This window comes from Sander lucioperca, chromosome 8, assembly GCF_008315115.2.
Source record: "Sander lucioperca isolate FBNREF2018 chromosome 8, SLUC_FBN_1.2, whole genome shotgun sequence".
NCBI lineage: Eukaryota > Metazoa > Chordata > Actinopteri > Perciformes > Percidae > Sander > Sander lucioperca.
Genome location: NC_050180.1, coordinates 39,362,847 through 39,383,571, shown reverse-complemented (window position 1 = coordinate 39,383,571; position 20,725 = coordinate 39,362,847). Strand labels below are relative to the sequence as shown.

Genomic DNA, 20,725 nt, shown 5'->3' with positions numbered 1-20,725 from the left:
CGGTTCTGTATCTCCAATTGTTCCAGTTTCATGTTTTACGGCGAGCCTGGCCACACTCTGCCATTAATCAATCAATGTGATCGTTTGCATATTTTGTTTCTAATGAAAGACGGCACGATGAAAGGCAGAGAGTGGCTGTTACTCAAGCTCAGCCATTCTTTTCCACTTAAGGACCTGATTGATAGTTTACTGTATGAATACAGACCTGCTATGCATTATGTCATACTGCTGCTCAGTGGACCCATGCGCACTGCCCCTCTCTACAAATACATCTCCTAATTTAACAGGCCCTGAGGTAAATCTGCGGTGATGACGGGGGGGGCTGCTGGAACAAGAGAAGGGGTGTATATCAGACAAATAACGTGAATAATTATTGGAAATAATGTCCAGATAGATGGGAGTGCAGCCAAATTATGAAATCATGCGCTTCTCTCCGGTACATCACTCTGCTCATTATTTGAAGTCATGCTTGGAAAAACAGGTGGTTCCAATAGTGGGTCGCTGTCTCCACGGTCCTGCACCCCCTTTATTTTCTGATGACGGTTCAGATATGATATTTCATGGCTGGAGCCGTATGCATGATAGGAAGTGATTGGGGAGAGCCGTTCAGAAGACATCCGTGTAATGGATGCTGATTGGCCTCGGCTAAATCCCCGGAGTCTGAGCCTGTGTAACAAGAGGGGAACCACAAAGCTGGAGTAGGAGTGATCCTAAATGCTGCATGTTTTTCTTCTCTTGGAGGTTCAAATGATTACAAGGGGATTTCTCTGTCTCTTTAAACAGGTGCCATATTTATGTGCATCGAGCACAACAGCAGCGCAGTTGAGTGGAGTTGGCACAAGAGCTATATTCGTCATTCTCATAGTAAGCAGAACCAGCAGGGAGAGACTTTGTCTTTTTTGGGTCTTTTTCTTCCAGTTTGGTTTATGATTGATGTATTGCATCAGCGTTTGAAGCTCGTGCCCAGTGACGGTTTGGCCATCTGGAATTTGGGCAAATGCCAGAAGGGCCGCCCCCCTATGGACTCCTTTGGGCCACTACTGATAATTTATCTTTGGTTGATTTTGATAAGTTGTTTTTTATGCATGCAGCCACAAATATTAAAGATTGTACTGCAGCGTGGTGCGTGGAAAGATTCACTCGGAAGGCAGAGTTCCTAATTTAAAAATAGGGCCGGTGTGTTGCAAATTCCAGGGCCGTTTTTTGATCCCAGTCCGTCACGGCTCATGCCTGTGATGTGGTGCAGAGCAGATGTGTGCGTTTTATAAGCAGAGAACACACTTGTGTGTGATTAATAATTATGTCACTCATTGTTATTGTAGCCTAGAGGCTGTGACTGGCGAGTTGGCTCCCACAGTTACAATCTCAAACTGTTTTTAAAATAACAATTTATCAGTCATTTCCAATAGTTGTTATCATATAGACCATCCAGTGTGTAAAAATTTTGGTAATTACTTACAGTAAACACTGTGATTTGTTTTGCTTATGCTCCAAATTATGTTTTATGAGCAAGTCATGATCCTGGGTTTTGGTAAAACACAGTGGGCCTCATGTACTATCACTTTTGCGCCCACTTCAGGCGTATTTGTTTCGCAATGTGCGCGTAAAAGCATGGCGAGGTATGTACAAACAGGATGCACTGAGGTAAAAGCGCAGACTGCCTGTCGCGGGAATTGAAAATGGCAAATTGCGCTTTTCCGTGTCATGCATATGCATTCACAGGAGGGTCAAGGGCAAAGTGGGAGTTTTCTGTAAAGAGATGGGAGGGGAAGCGTAAAGTGCGCCTAATTATGTATTCCGCGGTATGTACAAAAAAACGCCCGTGACAGCACGCCTCTATTTTGCGGTGAAAATTGTCCGCCTCTTAAAAGCAGGTGTAAACCAGCCGCAAGCGGGTTTCCTCGCATATGCCTCCTGGTGAAATGGCAGCAGTAATCAGAGCAAGACGGAGACATAGGCCAAGGAGACTAGCTGAAAGGATTTTTGCCACAAGGATCACACTTTTTTCAGTTGAATGAACACAAAATCATTAAAGGTCCCATGGCATGAAAATTTCACTTTATGAGGTTTTTTAACATTAATGTGAGTTCCCCTAGCCTGCCTATGGTCCCCCAGTGGCTAGAAATGGCGATAGGTGTAAACCGAGCCCTGGGTATCCTGCTCTGCCTTTGAGAAAATGAAAGCTCAGATGGGCCGATCTGGAATCTTTATCTAAATCTCTTTAAATCTCTCATGAAGTCATAAGGAGGAAGGTTACCTCCCCTTTCTCTGCTTTGCCCACCCAGAGAATTTGGCCCGCCCATGAGAAAAAGAGAGACATCATGGCTTGAAAACAAGCAAAGTGGCAGTTGGTCAAGGCCACATCCCCACCCTCCACCTTACCCCCCCTCTCTCCTCCTCAATAGCATTTAAAGCTACAGACACAGAAATGGCACATACTAAGTAAAGCTCATTGTGGGACAGGCTGAAATTTCGGGAAAGAGACTTCAGATACAGTATTAGGGGACCACTAAGGCCTATATAAAAGCATCCAAAAAGCAGCATGTCATAGGACCTTTAAGCGTTACAGATTAAGCAGCCATGCAATATTACAGTTACTGGAAGAAATCAAAGATGACATTGAATCTCCGACTCAGCGTTCACATTCCATTCCAGCAGTTGTTAAACTCCTCGCTACATTACAAATATTGGCATCAGAATAATTTCAAACAGTCATAGCATCTGCAGTGGAAATATATCGCAGTCCGCACTCAGCCGTATCATAGCACAAGTACTTAACGCTTTGCTACAGCGCAATTTACGGTATAGTGGGCGGAGAAAGGCGCTGATTACCCGATGAACTGCAGGTTTGGTAAATACGACGTAAGCTGAAGCATCACAGCGTGTGCTTTCTACGGGTTGGCCATGGCGCTGATAACGCTACGTTCGCAAATGTATGTACATGAGGGCCAGTATGTTTTCCATTTTTGGAGAATAATTGTCTTAAATATCAAAAAGAAAATCAAAACCATGTACATGAATCAAAACGTTTATTGAGCTTTTTACGTGCTTGGCACCTGTATTTACATTTTTTTTTTAAATGTCTCAAAAAAAGAATATCTTTGCCATTTCCCTTTTTTCACACATGTTTATAACAGATTGGCCTGTAAAATTGTTATACTGCTCAGCACTTAAATACACATCTCTACAACACACCAAAACATACTTTAATTATTCTGTTTTGCTATTGCTTCTTTTATAACTTTTCACACAACAACGTTTAAGCTTATGTTATTGATTGCATTCGCCATCTTGTATATATGCTAAAAAAAACATAATCCACTCAAAAATAGTGAAGCCATTCCAGTCTATGAGGATAACGGTTTGACGGTGAAATTGTGTGGTGGAGTCCTGAATGCTCACACCTGCTGGGAGTTTGCAGTTCCTCAGATAACCCGACCTGTAGTTCTTTGACGTGTTGTATTCACCCCACAGCGTCCAGATCCTTCATCTCCTGCATGTACTGTATGTGGAGCAGCGAGTAATTCAGTGATCTTGTCCAGTTGTCCCTTTCATTTCAGCCAAAACTTCAGACCACTGACCCCTTGACATTTTAAAAATGATTCGGCACAAGTGCTGCGTGAAGTCAAAACTTCTGGATCACAGTGAAGATTCTTTTGGTTACATGATGTCATGACTGCATAGGATTTAAGTCCCCCCCCAAAAAAAATCAAGAATGAGTCGCTTTAAAAGAGCATTGCTACTATTGCACCGTAACAGATTCACAACTGGTAATCCCTTCTGAAGCTGAGCAGGTGGGCTCCTAGCTCTCCTTCTTATTACAATCTGTCGAGTTTGTTGTTTCTTTCCTGTCAGAAACAGTAAGAGAGACAGGTTTCTGTCCCAATTTTTTCGCTTCATTAATACAAAGATAATTAAATAATAGTTTTGACTCCCTCTATAATGCTTTGTATGTGGTAGAGTGTCTTTAAAAACAAATAATGTCCTTTTCTGAAAGGTTTGTTTTGTACTTCAGTACATAAAAAAAAAAAAAAAACACCGGTTCAACATCAACACCAAACTGGGTTGGGAGATTTGCTTTTCAGCTGAAAGACTTTAGAAACATGGAGGACTGTGAGGCTCAATCCCAGTTTCTACACCATGTGCATGGACATCTGAGAGGAGGAGCCATATTGACGTCCGTCGCAGGAGCTGCTGCCCTGCTGGCCACCGGTGGTGTTGCCGATCATGTGCATAGTGTCCATGCTTCCGTTGGACAGGTACTGGCGCTCAGCGAAGGCCCCGGCTGGAGACGAGGAGCAGAGCAAACCTCCCTGGGGCTTCTCGGGGCTGGCAGCCAAGCGAGGAGAGGTGGGGAAGTTGTATCCGTACAGGTTGTAAGGGTTGTGCAGGGAGAAAGCGTTGTAGGAGCCCTGCTGCACGTGGTGGTGGCTCCCGCCGAACATGTGGGCGGAGGAAGGGGAGGATCCGGATGAAGACGATGAGGCAGAACCGGAGCTTCCTCCAGCCTGCATCACGTACTGAAGCTGCGAGGCCGGGAAGGACCCGAGCTGACCGCCGTAGGCATCCATCTTGCCTCCAGTGCCGCCGCCACTCCCGCCGCCGGTCAGGGAGGCATGAGCGCTTCCCTGCATGCCAGCAGCAATCAAGGAGGAAGTCCTCTGTGGCAGGAAGGACTCAGAGGGCTGAGCAGAGGCCACAGCACCCCCTGCAGCCTGGAGACGTCCATAGGAACTGTCGGCCAGGCCGCCGTAGCCCTGCAGGGCCGCCATGTTGCTGCGAGCGCAGGCTGGGTACTCGGACAGGCCCAGGTTGCAGAGCTGACTTTCCCTGCAGCCCACATTAAAGGTGTTGGGGGCGAGGTGGAAGGTCGGAGGCGAGCAGGAGGGAGACAGGAGGTGAGCCGCACCAGAGGGGGAGGGGGTTCCTGTGCTGGAGGTGGTCGGAGAGGTGCCGGTGCTTCCACCTGGAAAACACACAGACACAGAGAGAGTGAAATACAGGAGCTATTTGACTGAAGAACCTTAAATACAAAACAAAATCAGTTCCAAGACCAGATCCAGTTGAGTTTGAATCAGCGCAAAAATCCACATAATACTCTTTCATTAGGATCAGGAGGGGAGAATTATCTAAAAGTGACACAAACAAACCAAGAAAAGCCCTCATGGAGTCTAAAACACACACCTGCAACCATGATGTGGGGCGTTGTTCATCTTAAGAGTCACTATAAAATCATTACTATGTCTAACATAATCTAATTTTTTGAATAATGAATAGTTATAGCGCATTTATCATATCAATGCCAAAATAGTGATGACAAAGCAGGGATGCTTTGTTCAGATCATAATTCAAGTGTTGATGATGGATGGTTGTATGTCAAATTGTATACTCAATAAGGTATTTTTAAATCAACCATAAACAAACTGGAGTGTGTGGGTCTTTTTTGTTTATTGTATTAAAGTGAATATAAGTGATATGAGCTCCTTTGTATCTATTTATTTATTTAACTTAAAATATCTAAGAAAAGTGGTTTGGCTGTTGGTTGTTATTGGGGGAGTCCCTCCCCATTGGATATGATGGGAGAGTGACATGAATCCCTGCCTGCCTACCTCTGACCTCCCTGTTGAGAGAAACAAGAAACAAACATGATTTCCCTGTGGAGAGGTATTATAGTCATCATTGCCAGACCTCCATCCTCGCTACCCTGCGGCAATGCAGGAGAAATGTCTCCGACAACAGGTTGGAATGTATAAATATTAATTTAAGACAAATCCAAATGTCTTTTTGTGTCCACAGAATAAACCAAGGAATCTTCATTGTCAGGATGTATCTTTGAGGTTTGAACCTGTGTTGTCAGTAATCGCCAATGGGAGAATTTCCAGGTGGTGCACATGCACTGAGCCAGACTAAGAAGGTAATAAAGTAAGCAGTAAATGACATTATGAATTCACCTGTCGCAAATCTAATGTACAACTTTGTCATATGGACATTTTGAAACTCCTACTCTAAGAGTAATTGCAGGGCCTTACTCTTTGAAACCGCTGGATACGAGATCATGAACCGAATCTTAAAATATATTCTTGGTATGATAAATATGGCTTCAGTTTTGGCCATGTCTGGTTAACAGAGCCGTTCTCAATAAAAAAGCAGCAGACTCTTAAGAGTTTCGACATGTACTGTACTGATTCAGAGGAAGGGGAGCTGGCAGAAATTGTATCTACTAAGTCTAGCCTTTCAGAGTGAAATGATAGCTGTGGGATATCAATCGCATATTTCTCTATTAATGAGAATTTGGCCAGCGTTCATCTTGCTGTTGGAGAAATTCGGTTTGAACCTGGTATGAGGAGGAGGCATAACTAAATAATCCAGGACTCGCTTGGCTGGGGTTCTGATTTTGCACCATATGCCTTCGATAATATCGCTGCAGCGCTCTGCTTGAGAGGATAAAGGGGAGGGGGGGGCTTTGTAGGGAGGGAGAGAAATAAAGAAAAGGGGGGGGGGGAGAAAGCAAGGTATACGAGGAAAAAGAGAGAGAAGGACGATAGTTTGGTGATGTCATGTTTTCCTCTGGTTAGAAGGGCTCGAGGTGCTTCAGTGCCGAGGGGGAATAGATGATTACTTGAAGAAAAAAAGGGTGTCTGGTGCCATAAGGGCAAATACTCTCTCTTTCACACACACACACACACACACACACACACACACACACACACACACACACACACACACACACACACACACACACACACACACCAGAGTCCGTTCAGGGTGACACATGGTTCACTGCAAGGACTTTGATTAAATCCTAATCACTTTGGAGGAGTTTAATGATAACAAACACATGTCCGCCTGCTCAGACAAAATACGAAGTGTCACGTCATGCTGAACTCCAGAGGTGACCGAGATAGGGTTGGTGAGGAAACAGTGTTGCTTTTAAAAGCGGTGTGGCCCTTGATATGAGCCATGACTAAGACCGTGTTCCGGCCCTGGAGCCGATACAAAGGGAGGTGGCCCGACTGACGCTGACTCGTGTCGCGGAGCCGTCCAAAAGCCACAGGGTTTGTTTAACGATTTTATTTTCAAGGGCTGCGCGTGATGTGAAAAGTTCAGCAGACGCCTACCGACCTGCCAGGGGAGCAGCGTATGGCCAAGCTCAAATGAAGGACAACCATAGCTGATGTAGTGTGTGGTGATGTATGCAGGGAAAATATGCAGAGGGAGAGTTCAGGTTGGGACAGCACATGCACCAAGGGCATGCTAATGCACTGTGCACTACTCTCAGTAACTCTTCAGTAATTGATTACTTTACCATGTTACTAACCTTAAAAAATACTATATGCTGCTTAATTATGAGCATATTGTGCCATATTTATGTTAATTTGTAATAATTGTTATTGGGATAATAAATCACAAGAATGACCATCAATTGTTTGGTGCCAACAAGTTGACACATCTAAATGAATGGTATAAAATGTGAGTATATATAAACAGTGAGTATTATGGGATGCCACGGTGGTTCTCAAAGTGGTCGCCAAAGATTCAGATCACATTCAAAATGAGGAATAGTTTAATTTCCAGAACACTGGAAAAAAATCACAACCAGCACCTATTCTTCATAACTTTTAGTTTACATTTATTTCTACATGTCAAGAGGAGACAGTGCTTCAACTTAAATGTGAATTTTTTTAGGCGGTAAAAAGGCTGATCTAATGGGGTCAATGTGTCTTTTTAAGGAAAAAAGTCAGAAAAGTCATAATTAAAATCAAAATTATTTTTATGGCATATTTTTCCATGCTTATAAAACACCTGACAAAACATGCCATAAAAATAATTTTAACAGGCTAAGAAATGGTGTTAGCAGGGCTTCTTGCATATCTGGGATCATTTATTTTGGGCGTCGTCAGGTGGAGATGAAATCATCAGCTTTAGATGTCAGTCCTTCAACAATAATACCAAGTAGAAAGCCATCAAAGTGGAGACACAGACACCAGTTTCTACTTTGTTTTTGAGCTTGCAAAAATATTTTTTTGTCTCTGACTATTCTGCACTAAATCTCCTTCTCCTGTACAGAGAGACAGTGTGTGTATTCACACACCTTGCTGTTTCTGCATGTTGGTGAAGTCTTCAAACGTGAGGGTCCTCACAGGAGGTCTCCAGAAAGCATAGGTCTCCATGATCGCCTCCAGGCCAGTCCTGACAAAGACACATACAGAAAGAGATATTTCAGAATAGAAAAAAAAGGGGAAATGGGACAATACTGACTTCTGCATGTGTGTGTCGACCAGATGACATAAACACAGAGAGAGAGAGTTTGGTGGAGAGTGAGATGGAGAGAGGAAGATTTTATTGGTGTTTTTTTTATATACCCCCACATGGTCAGGCTCTTGCTTATTTAGATGATCTGCTAATTGCCCACATGCCTGATCACTGCTTGAGCTCTTCTGGCAGCTGGGGCACTACTAGCTGTTCCAAAGTCTCATCTTGTCACCAGAGTGGACCGGGCCCCTCAGCCGTGGAGCGCTCTCCCTGCTTCAACAGGCAGTGTTGTTGTATTTGTTTTGATTATCTTTTTTTCATTTTGCACAATCTGGTTCTTATGTATTTATTTATTTATTCATTAACATTCTGTTTTCCTTATTTTATTTTTTAACTTCAATCTTTCTTGGCATGAAAACTGCAACCTTAAAAAAGTTTGGGAAATACATTCACATTGTTTTTCCATCATGCATGCAGTCATGAAGATGGAGTCATTTGTGTTGTACTGATGCTGTTTGTGTGTGTGTGTGTGTGTGTGTGTGTGTGTGTGTGTGTGTGTGTGTGTGTGTGTGTGTGTGTGTGTTGATGGATATGGGTAAGCATCAGAGAGAAGAGTAGTGAGTAAGAGCAAATATATTAAAGGAATCAATTGAACAGAGAGGGGATGTGATATGGATTAATACTTGTGTGTGTGTGAGAGAGAGAGAGAGAGAGAGAGAGAGAGAGAGAGAGAGAGAGAGAGAGAGAGAGAGAAACTGTAGTCCTGCTCTGAGGAATTAAAAAGGAGCAGGTTTTTACTGTGCACATAAATCTGGGTGACGTTTCATCTTGAATCTGTACACAGTTCTCCTTCCTGCTTGATTTACTTCCCTGCATGGGGCTCGGCCCCGTCCCAGGTAAACCAACGCCCGCCACTGCTCACTGTGTTATTTTAGGGCCACTAACTCCCAGGCCGTGGAAGCTCGTTAGTGCACCATGCTAATAGGCTGGGCCGTCACCATCACTGCACTCATTCATACAGTCACACTGCTGCGGGACCAAAGCCCAACACACGAGCTGTATCCCTCTGCTATAGGTCGTAAAGCCAGGTCACCAGACACAACTGACGACACCACCATGACTTATAGCTGGGGTAAGTTCTTTATTACGATGCTATTAAGAAAGTCAGAAAAAGTAAAACAAGTTGCTGCTTCATTTGAGGATTAGCAGTGCAGGTTTGCCCTTTATATTAATTTTGAATTTCCCCTCAATATGGATTTAGTTGGTAATGTTCCACAGAAAAAAAAACAGGCTGTGTTCACACTGCAGTCATTCTACTGCTAAAATCCAAAAACAAGTATGTCAGCTTTTTTGATGACTGTTAATGTTGCTCATATCCGATACTAATATAAGCCGGGTAATATTTAAGAGACGGGCTTGGCAGAGCAAAAAAAACAAAAGATGTCACACCTCTTTTAATGTTTGCAGCTTCTTGTTTCCAACACTTTTAGTTGCAGCTGACTTCAACTTTTGTATTTTGGCTGAATTGACTTCCAATCCAAGAACGTCATACTATTTTATTAAAGGATGACACATTTTAAATGTTCTTAACCAAGATAAATAGTTGTCAAGAAACATTTGCGGTGTTTCAAGGGAATTGAATATGCAAATATTTTTTTAATTAGTTAAAGGCACAGTCTACTGTCTAATCTATATCTAGGTAAACTGGATCATCTCACAGTTTAGATTTAAAACTGGTTGGCAACAAGACATTTGCTTATTGGAATCTCAATGTGTTACTCTGAACTCAGTTTTTCTTCAATGATATGTATCCTCTTTGTTTCTTTTTGATTGTAGTTCCTATTTTTGACCTTTTGAACCAAGACAACCAAAACACAAAGAATTTCCAAACATGCCAGATACGTTGGCACCAGGCAATTGTGTATAAAAGGATTTGATCTGAACCTTCGGTGCAGCCAAAAAGTCTTGGCTTTAAATATTTCAATGAATATGCAGATCCAGAATGAATGTGATGCTGTCAGACAGGATGAAAAAAAATGTTTCATCTAAGTTTTTACTTGCCTAAAAGAAAAATGTATGAAAACAGTATCCAATACCCCGAACGTGTAGTTACAAAATAAAGTTCAATTCAAATGAATTAAGCTGCAAATGCAGATCAGAAATGGAGCTCAGTCAGTGAGAGTTCTCTTTCCTACACTATTCATTTTTCCTTGGCTCTTGTCTGCTCACATTTCTTCTTGTTTCACACAACTATTCTATCAGTTTATAATTGGTTGACTTGGTTGATATTTGCTGGTGTACACATGACATAAAAAAGACTACTTGGATCCTAAGGGACATGGCAGCCACACCTGGCAACGACAGAAGAAAAAAAACTAAGCAGGAGAGTTGCAGAAAAAAGACAATAAAACACCCTGGGGAGGATTTATGTTTACATAATGTAAACTAAGCTAACTAAGCTGTAAATGACATGTTTTTCTATATGGCTTGCTCATATTCGAACCATGTGCAAGCAAAAGTGAGCATTCCTAAAAGACCACCCCTCTTTTAAACTGGCTGGACACTGAAGAGTCTCACTTTTTCACAGGTTCACCCAGATTGAAGTACTGCGTGTGCCAGTTAGAGGCCACAGGATCAATTTGTTACAGAAGGAAGTGAAGTGACTCGCCCCCTTCCTCAATAAAATGAAAAAGCAATGTCGGTGTGACTGCACACAAATCAGATTAGCGTTTATTGAGCCCACGAGCTGCACCTGACGCTGATGCCAACATCCAACCACCACCCCCACTGAGACTCCATCTAAATCAATAATGATGTTAGTCAGAGGGCTTATGATTTTGCTTGCTTTTATTTATAATAAATTCTTTAAATGTCTCTTTTGATGTTTTTTTTCTGCTTTCTTTTTAATGCTCATACTTTTCATACCAGTTTTTTCTTTGAGTTGTTTTCACCTACTGTGAAGCAAAGCATATACAGTATATATATATATATATATATATATATATATATATATATATATATATAATTATTTTTTTTTGGTATGAACTGTGCCAGATATATAAAACTTTATTATTATTTATGCCCAAATATAAGGCTCATCCCAATATTTCAAGAAAGCTAAAATTAGATCTGAGCCACATGAAAGGGGGGAAAAAAGTAAACTTCTAGCTGTAGTGTGAAAACAGTGTGCTGATTTGAAAATACAGTTACATTTAATGTTGTGAGTGACGTACAGTATGTGAACAATTAAACTCCTAAATCACCATAATTAGCAAAAGCAGCAGTATGACGGTCAAGGGTCAGAGCTGCTGCTCACTAACATATTCATGAATGGTCGAAGATTTAAAAAAAAGCAGCTTTAGACACAAAGAGTGACTGATAAAGGCTTTAAAAGGTGACAGAAGCTCTCACTCTTAATTCTTTTTTTTAAGATTCTTTTTTGGGGCAGTTTAGGCCTTTATTTCCACAGGATAGATGAAGACATGAAAGGGGGAGAGAGAGGGGGAATGACATGCAGAAAAGGGCCGCAGGTCGGAGCCGAACCCCTGGCTGCTGCGTCGAGGTAAACCTCTGTATATGTGCGCCTGCTCTACCAACTGAGCTAACCTGGCCACCTCACTCTTAATTCTGAATCTGAAGAAAACAAGTCCCAAAAGAGATTTGAAGAGAGGGAATCACGAGCAGTATGTGAGGATAAATTAATTTTCTCTCTCCAGAAAAAAAGTCTCATTCCCCGTTATCTTGTCATCTGTAGTTTTTCTGCAATGAAATTCTAATGCCAGTTCATAAATCAAGCAGTCTATTGTTTGAAAACCAAAAAAAGATGTCTCAAATATCTGTGTGCCAATAATGCAGACCAGATGGAAGGGGCTGCTTTCATGTGCGCAGGGGTCTGGTGGTTCAGTACACCCGCCCCTCTCCTTCCTCATCTCCTCCACAAATGTTATATATGGTAATTCAGAGACTGAGAGAAAGAGAGAAAGAGAGAATGAGAGACGAATTAAGAGAGAGGAGAGAGAGACGGAGAGAGGGAGGAAAGGCGGAAGGAGAGGAAGAGAGTGAGGTGGAAACTCGAGTATGGAAGAGACAGCGAGGGCTTGTCTTAACCGACACAATCAAACATATTTAATAATATCATAAGCTTGCTCAAAAAGCTGTGATGATCAGAAACATTATTTATGATTGCCACAGTGTTATCAGCCAATAGGAGTGCTCTCTTTGGGTGACATCAGCACACCGTTAGTGACAACACAGCTGATGCAACAGCTGACAGAGCAATGAAAGGGTCTGATGAGTCAGGTGTGTGTATGTGCGTGCGTGTGCGTGCGTGCGTGCGTGCATGCGTGTGCGTGCGTGTGTGCGTGCGTGTGTGTTGCTTTCTGTCTTTGTGATTATTGAGTGACAGGAAGAGGAGGGCTAAGATATAAAATCAGAATCCTGGGTAATTTAATTAAGACGTCTAGACATCTAGGGCTAAATTTAGTTGAAAATGCATGTTTTAGACAGTTACATAACTATTGCTTCAACAGGATTTTAATGGGTATATTTCAGTCTGCAGCAGCTCCTAAATATGTGTTGAAATATTTACTTTTTATAGTTTTATGGAACTAGACGTTAAAAAAAAAAAGTTTTTACCTTGAAGGGAGGGATAATGGATCCATGAACAGCTCACTGTACATGTTGCAGACACATAAAATATAATGATTATATGCTTTGACCATGAAGGGATGTGTGTGTCAACAGTACAAATTCAACAGAACCTTCTCGTCATGTGAAAAAGTTGGCTAATAATTTACAGTTAAGATTAAAGGTGGATGTATACTTGTACGTTAGCAGTGTAGCAATGGTACATAGCTACATCATATGTCAGAGCTGACTGGCACATTGTCAAAAATGTAAATACGAATTGGAGACCACGTTGAGATAATAACTGTGATAGGCCAGTGTGGGCTGCTTGTATTTGTCTCTGATGTCTGCTAAAGATGACAATGTACAATACATCTGTCTAGTGATGTGGAGGTAAAACAACAATCAAAGGGTGAAATGTGACACTGATCTGACAAATTCATTCCTACTTCCGGTTTCTACATTTTCATGCATCAACAGTATTATTTGCATTTTGAGCCTTCATGCATTTCATGAGATGAACGAGACAAAGATAGAAATAAAGAGAGAAGTAAGGTGTACCAACGACTCTGTCTGTCTGTGCTGCAGATCTGAAGGGTTCCTCGCTTGGCATCAGACAAAACAGCTGTTTTTATATGGAGCAACATATGGTGCTAAGTGCTATCTTCAGACCATTATTCCCATATTAAAGTCACACATATAAAATATGATAGACTTTTTGTGGGATAATTTGAAACACACTAACAGGCTATATTGTGCGGCTGCTCAGTTGGTGAACGGATGCTGTGAAAGCGTACCTGTTTCTCCCAGAGTCCCTGAAGCCTTTGGCAAACGGGTTGCGGTCGATCTTTAGTCTGGTAATCTGCAGACAACAAGAACATGGAGAGGAGATGTTTGTGATTATTGCAGCTTAAAATTAATTTGTGTGACACCTTTTCCATAAAACTCAAATATGCCAACATTTCTGTGCAATTTCGCAATAAATTGCAGTAATATTTAAAGCAACGGGTCATTCTTTGTTTTGATTAACGTTTTTTTCTCTAATCTAGAAGGAGGTTCATAACATGCCATGTAGTTTTGCCAATTAGCTCCATTTAAAAAAAAAAAAAGAAAGAAGCAGAAATGGTTGCATTTTGGTCAATTTGACAAGTTCTAGGGAGACAATGCCCTCCTCAATGTAGTTTAAAAGTTGATGTAATGTAGAAAACTTTGTTTAGACTGAGGCTCTATATTTACTTCTGAATTTGATCATATTTACACAGAAAGTTGTGGTGAAACATTCTCCTAATCAAGCATTTTTGCAGGCAAAGTTGTAGGGATTTAAAAAAAGAAAGCAAGACAATGCAAATTTTGGTTCAATCCCTGAGACTGCAACAAAGAAAACCAAGAGCTGCTTACCTGTTGGTTCTGGTAGGCAGTGACGGTGGTGAAGACAGTCTCAGGGAAGCTGAAGGTCTTGACTCCCTCCCCGCTGGGCACTGGCTTGTTTTGAGACAGTTCGCTGCTGAAGTCCTTCCTGATGACATGAACACGAGGCTGATACTTGTGCATGGAGTGGAGGATGATCTGAAAATGTGAAAGGAAAGAAGGTGAAGCACAGCTAACATTGTAATACAAATATCTCCAGCACAAAATTACTGTCTTTAAGCCTTTTCAAGTTGTAGCCTCAAAACATCACATTCTCAATTTGTATAAATCTGTCTTTGCTTGTAACACATAAAAAATGACCAGAGACAACATATGATGTGTAGTTTCTAATATTTCTTTAAAGGCATGGTGACAAGTTAAGTATCAAAAAGATCTCCAATTTTTGTTGAATCAGGTTTCAGGATTCGGTGTGTAGTTGTGAGGGATTAGGGGTTAGGAAGTGAATTTGGTGAATGAAGGGCCTCATAGTGGTAGTGGTATATCACAAATCAGTATGTGCATGTGTGACGTGTGCCTCTAAATTTTCCAAAACACAAAACTTTAAGTCTCAGCCTTCAATGTTCCTCTCTGCAAACACATAACACATGCAAGTCCTTTGTAACATCAATTAGCATGACTGCTCCTCTATCAAGGCTACGTGACGTTAAGAGGAAACCGAGTTCACACTGCGATGATGCTCGCCAGAGGGCCGAGGATTATGTCACAGCGGAGCGGAGGCGTCAGATGGCGTCGGCCCCAGCCTCGCCTTGGGGCCTCGCTTTGGGGCCTCGGTCTGCTCTTGATTAATCTCAGAGTGAGAAAATCTACCCAGAGCCAAACACCCCAACTCTGCTACAACAGAGGTGGGGGGGGGCTCTGGGTATCAGAAACACTACATTTAATGTTCCAGACCTCAAATCACTGTCAAATCACTCACCATACACAAAGTATCACTAGGCTGCTGCATAGATGCATGCTAATAATCTACACTCCTCATTTTTCAAAATGTTGTCTCCATCTGCTGAGAGATCACCTGTCGATCAGACTGCGTGGGCGGTGCTGTGGTGTCTTTTTCTTCGGGTGCTCAGTAGAATGTGCTAAAAATTGTGTTTTTCAAACGAAATGAATGTCTTCAGACTACAGTTTTACAAGAAATAAAAGAAATACTTTCAAATGTTGTGGGTTGTTTTCCTGCAGCTGTTCTTTCAATTGGTAAAACTGTATTTTTAAAATGGAAATTACAGAATTAAAGTAGCCCATCCGAAGTAACCGTTTTTGATTTATTTTGTCTCTTTATGTCCTTTCCACCATGATCATTTTATTGTGCAAGTAAGGGAAGCACAATGTTTAGAGGATACAGATTTGCATTGTTGTAGCCGTAAGTGCTCAAGCAAAATCCAGTTATTTCTTTCTGTTTATTTGAATCTTTTGCTGCTACAAGAGGAAAAGTACAACACCTCACTTCCTGTGTACCAGATGACTTTTGCCACAAAAGAGCTACAAGACAAAAGGCCTTAAAAATGCAAATAGAAAAGCTTTCATGAAGTGGATAATCACAGTCATGTTTTAGCAATAGAGATTTCAAAATAGACACACACACACACGCACACACTCAGAAACACACAGCTGCTTTTCGGCCCAGAGGAGTCATGCTTCTCGTCCTCAGTCCGCCTGAGGTAATGTAAAGTCAAAGCGGAACTCAGAACAAACGACTCAGAGCACAGCCAGAGGACATCAGCTGACAGTTGTTCACGCTCAAATACAATTAGGCTAAATAAGTGATGTTTTCATTTTCATAGTAGGTAATGACGTCCTTTTAACGCCCTTTGAAAATCCTCCGGACATTCACACCCGAGAGACACCAACATATCCTACGTATAACAGATGTATCTCCATGGAGTCAAATCAAATCACATTTTGTTTATGCAGCACGTTTTACACGACAGTGTGGCCGAAATTGATTTTCAAACACAGTTAAAAACACTTTAAGGACCATGACAATTCAGCAATCAAAGCAACAGTTATTTCATCAGTGAAATTGTGTTACAGCCAAGAACAAGGAGGACTCTCACTTCAGCTCACCAGTGGAGACAGTACTGTATATGAGCAGGACTACAACACGTCACATGTAATACTGCTGTCATGTGAAAAAATTGCATCTCTGAAAGGTCAGATTGAAGAAAAACAGAAAAAATGTTCAAAGCAGACTTTGTAGAAAATCGATCTCACAAAACAGCATTGAGACATTACAATGCAACGGATCATTAACAACAAAGCAACTATGTTTTGGCCAGTCCAGCCTGCTTTAGCGTTTTATTAGGTTTTCCCATAGACCAGCGGGGACAGACAGGAAATAGACGACAGACGAGAGTGACAGCTTGAGGCGGATCTGAACCCACGAGGAAGAAGCCCGAGGCTAACGAGTCCAGCCAGCCACCGAGGCGTCCCAAAGACTTTTAAAGTGCTGTTGGTTTTACAGTACTGTTTGATTCCCTCTGTGTATGAATGACATCAAGCTGCTTGAATGTTTTTCAGTTGATGTATGAAAGAGAACACAAAGTCACAAATGTTGCCTAAAGCAACTGTTTTTTGACTTTTCCCTTTAAATGCAGTGCCACATGGGTAAAATACTCCATTACAAGAAATATCTTGAACTTTATGTACGTATTATTCAAGTGCAGAACTATTACCACAATGGTATAATTAACTTTTTTATATACATGTTGGCTGCTATTATCTGGCTAATCAATATGTGTTTTCCATTCAGCTGTATTGTGTTTTTATCCGTAATGATTTTAACTACTCCCATGTGGAGATAAAGTGCTTTTTCAATCATGAAATACAATTCCACCAATTATCAACAATGTAACATATCTTTTAAACTAATCATTTGATTTGTATGTATGTAGGAACTACTTTAATTTATTCTGGATTGTTGTGGAGTAGAAGTATAAACTAAATGGAAATAATTAAAGGTCCTAAACAACTTGTGGTCCTACATAAACATACAATTATCCGGCAAATTTAGAACAGTTTTATTGGTCCATGCACTTGAGAGATTTCTGTTTTGTGTGTGTTGCCATCATGCACCAATCAAGATTGTATAACACCCAAAGATGTTTTTCTAACTTTACATTTGAATGTTCTTCTTATTTAGTCATGACTCTTTAATGTTATGGAAAAAAACTATTTCTGCCCGTGCTTCTTTTGGGGCTTTATAGAGTGCAAGTACCACTTTCTCTGCTTTTTTGTAGACCAAAGGAGAGAGCAAAGACACAATAGTTTGCTTACTGACAACATATTCAAATGACAATGGGTTTTATGTTGTACACTGCAGTCACCGGTTAAAGGAACACGCCGACTTATCGGGACTTTAGCTTATTCACCGTATCCCCCAGAGTTAGTTAAGTCCATACATACCCTTCTCATCTCCGTGCGAACTATATTCTCAGAAGGCGAAGCACTGCTACTTGGGCGGAGTGATTAGCGCAACACCTGAAAAGCACCGTTTTTACTCTCTGCTCCTCACCACGGGGCTTCTCATGTGCTGCGAGCAAATCACTCCGCCCAAGTAGCAGAAGTAGCAGTGCTTCGCCTTCTGAGAATATAGTCCCCAGTATGTATACAGTTAGAAGATGGCTGTGTCTCATGTGACCTTGTTATTTGTACACGCTGTGACTATACAAATCACAACATGTAAATAGGAACATGTTGGCGTTATTTTGTCACTTATTGGGAGCAGTAGGCTAGATGGAGCCGGTTACCTCCAGGATCTGGGCTAAACTAGGCTAGCGGTGAGTGCGCCAGACAGAGTTACGACACGCACGGATAGGGTGAATAAGACAAAGTCCCAATAATTTGGCATTTTCCTGTAAACCTGCAAACCTCATCACAAAATCACAAACTAGTGGAGGCCCCATTTATCAGCCTGGATGTGCCGTCTCAGACATAATAAATATAGTTTTTTCTCCAGACTCTGCTTCTGTTGTGTATGGTGTCTGTTTCTGATGAGGCAGACATATCACGACACCACAAGTCAGGAGGATGAGTGAGAAGTGGTGAGGTTTCCCACACAGGCAGCCCCAAAGTTAATTTCCTTTGGCCTCTTAAACCACCTCCAGGGAAACAAAAGCCGTTAAACGTAGCAGCAGGAAAGGAAAGACAACCTCCCCTCGCCCTGCATGTGAATCCTCGCCCACTAACAATCCATATGTTATTACAAATGGGATCATTTGCAGAGCTGTGACAGCGCAGCCCCCATGCAGCTCGCTACGCTAAACTGGACGCCGCCATTTTGTCAACGCTCTGGAAACATCACTACACCACTTTTCTAATCATCTGGCATCTCTGCACTAATGGCGAGCTCCAAGAGGAAAATTGATTTGCAGCAGTTCCTTGTGCTCTTTTCAACAGTATCTGCAGAAATCAAAGCCTAGCTCATAGCTTGACATTCATGACAGGTGGCATTGTGCCATCTTCCACTGTCTCAACATTCAAAAAACAGCTGAGACATTCCTGCATTTGCTATTAAATCAATTTGCTTTCATTTTCACAAAAGACTGAATTAAACCGAAATTAGTGCTCTGAGTAACTTTACATTACTTTTTTTCCGGACAATTATATAAAGGGAGCTTTGAGTTATGAGGCTCAATTTCACCCAAAGCTGCCATTTTTCAGATTTGCATGGTCTTTAAATGATATACTTTGCAGAAGTTTAGTGTTATTCTCAGTGTTGGGAGTAACGCGTTACAAAAGTAACGCAATTACAGTAATGTATTCCTTTTTGCTGTAACGCAGTAATATAACGCATTACTAATTAAATTTCGGTAATATTATACTCGTTACAATCTCAGTAACGCAAGTTACAACGCAACATTTAGTGGTGCATTGGTTTTTTTTAAGAATTCACCAACACCGCGACACATCTTCACAGGAAAAAAAAAAAGCCGTATTATTTTCCTGTCGCTGTATTCGATGGTTGAGATGACTGCAGAGACAAATACATTTGCGAGATGGATATTATTTTCAGGAGTTATTACACTGCGTTGAAGTGAGCTGTCCTGTTCCTGTTCCCGTGGTCAGAGCCAGAACCAGAGACGGTACGGACAGCATGTATGTCCCAACAGGTGACGGTACGTCAGCCGCTGACAGATATAAACATGTCGGGAATTAATGTTGAGGCTTGCTACACGTAAATATCATTGCATTTTATCAGCCGTGGAGAGTAACTATGCCTGTAGTGGAATGGCTTCGAATGACGACCAAAAACGCTTGTCTTTTACTGTGACCATTTACTGTTCAATATGTTGCAGTTTTACAAACAAGAAAGTGAACAACTTGAGCCTGACGGACATGTCGCATCCTGGTTGCATCTCAGTAAGCTAGCAAGAGTAGGCTACACAACAGACAACTTCCGTGTAGCCTACTTCAAAATAAAAGCACTTCCTGTGACGGTTCGCAGTAAAACTAAATTACTGTTAAATAAGGTTGTGTAGGCTACCTTTTCACAAATCAGCTGTAAATCAAGTACTGTAAATAATGTTAATAGTGAGTTTTAATCACACTATAATTGAACATTTCCTTTAGAGTGTTTTAAACTAAACAACATGAATTTCTTATTGAAGTGCTATAAACAAACATTTTACAACAATGCCGTACTTTTAATTGAGTATTTTCATTTTCTCCTACTTGCCTATTATACGTTTTACTTATCTATTTTGTATAGCTTTAGTTACTTTGCATATTTATATTAATTATACAAAATATGAATAATCTATGATGTATTAAAGTGGATAAAGAGGAGACTTTATTGATCCGGTGGTGAAATTCACAAGCTAGCTGCCAAATCAAACTTCCCCTGTTATTTTGGTGAAAGTAACTCAAAAGTAATGCAAAAGTAGTGTAACGCATTACAATTCAGAGACAGTAATATTGTAATATAACTAATTACTCTCAAATGACAGTAACTAGTAATCTATAATGTATTACATTTTGGAAGTAACTTGCCCAACACTGGTTATTCTTTGTAACGGCCATTTGAGGTGAAATATTTAGTGACACTTAAGTGCAGCACAATGTGTTCTCATTATCGACACAGAATTACATCATAGCTTAAATCAAGTCTAATTGGAGTGATAAAAAATAATGAGACATTGAGCTAAAATGTGTTTTGCTGTTGTCTTTAAGCTGCGTTAATCAATTTCTGGCCACTAGGCAGAAGAAAAACATCAAAACAAGCAGACAGCCAGCATATCTTTGGGCTTTGGTTGCACAGCGTTCGTCGTTCGACTGGTCATGACGGTTTTGCTACACATGATAGGCAGCAAAACCACTTTGCGCCGGCCGCTCCATTGATTTCCTATCGGGAGAGCGGTAGTGCCCAACTAGTCGCTGGTGACAGTTTAGGCCTACTGCAGGGGTTGCAGTGCTGCTGCACAAA

General features: G+C 41.3%; 1 protein-coding gene across 2 annotated transcripts in view; it reads right to left on the bottom strand.

Moving 5' to 3' along the window:
* Nucleotides 1–3,012: 3,012 nt before the first annotated feature.
* Nucleotides 3,013–20,725, bottom strand: part of tbx15 (T-box transcription factor 15) — a 41,566-nt gene continuing 23,853 nt past the window's right edge. Inside the window, exons 5-9 of one of the 2 annotated variants that reach the window (XM_031311665.2) lie at nt 14,278–14,445; nt 13,677–13,741; nt 12,889–12,924; nt 8,093–8,190; nt 3,013–4,966 (exon numbers count right to left, since the gene is read on the bottom strand). In XM_031311665.2, coding sequence (XP_031167525.1) covers nt 4,134–4,966; nt 8,093–8,190; nt 12,889–12,924; nt 13,677–13,741; nt 14,278–14,445 — 1,200 coding nt within the window. In that variant the 3' untranslated portion in view covers nt 3,013–4,133. The remainder of the gene's footprint in view (nt 4,967–8,092; nt 8,191–12,888; nt 12,925–13,676; nt 13,742–14,277; nt 14,446–20,725) is intronic. The other variant, XM_031311747.2, reaches the window with a different exon arrangement.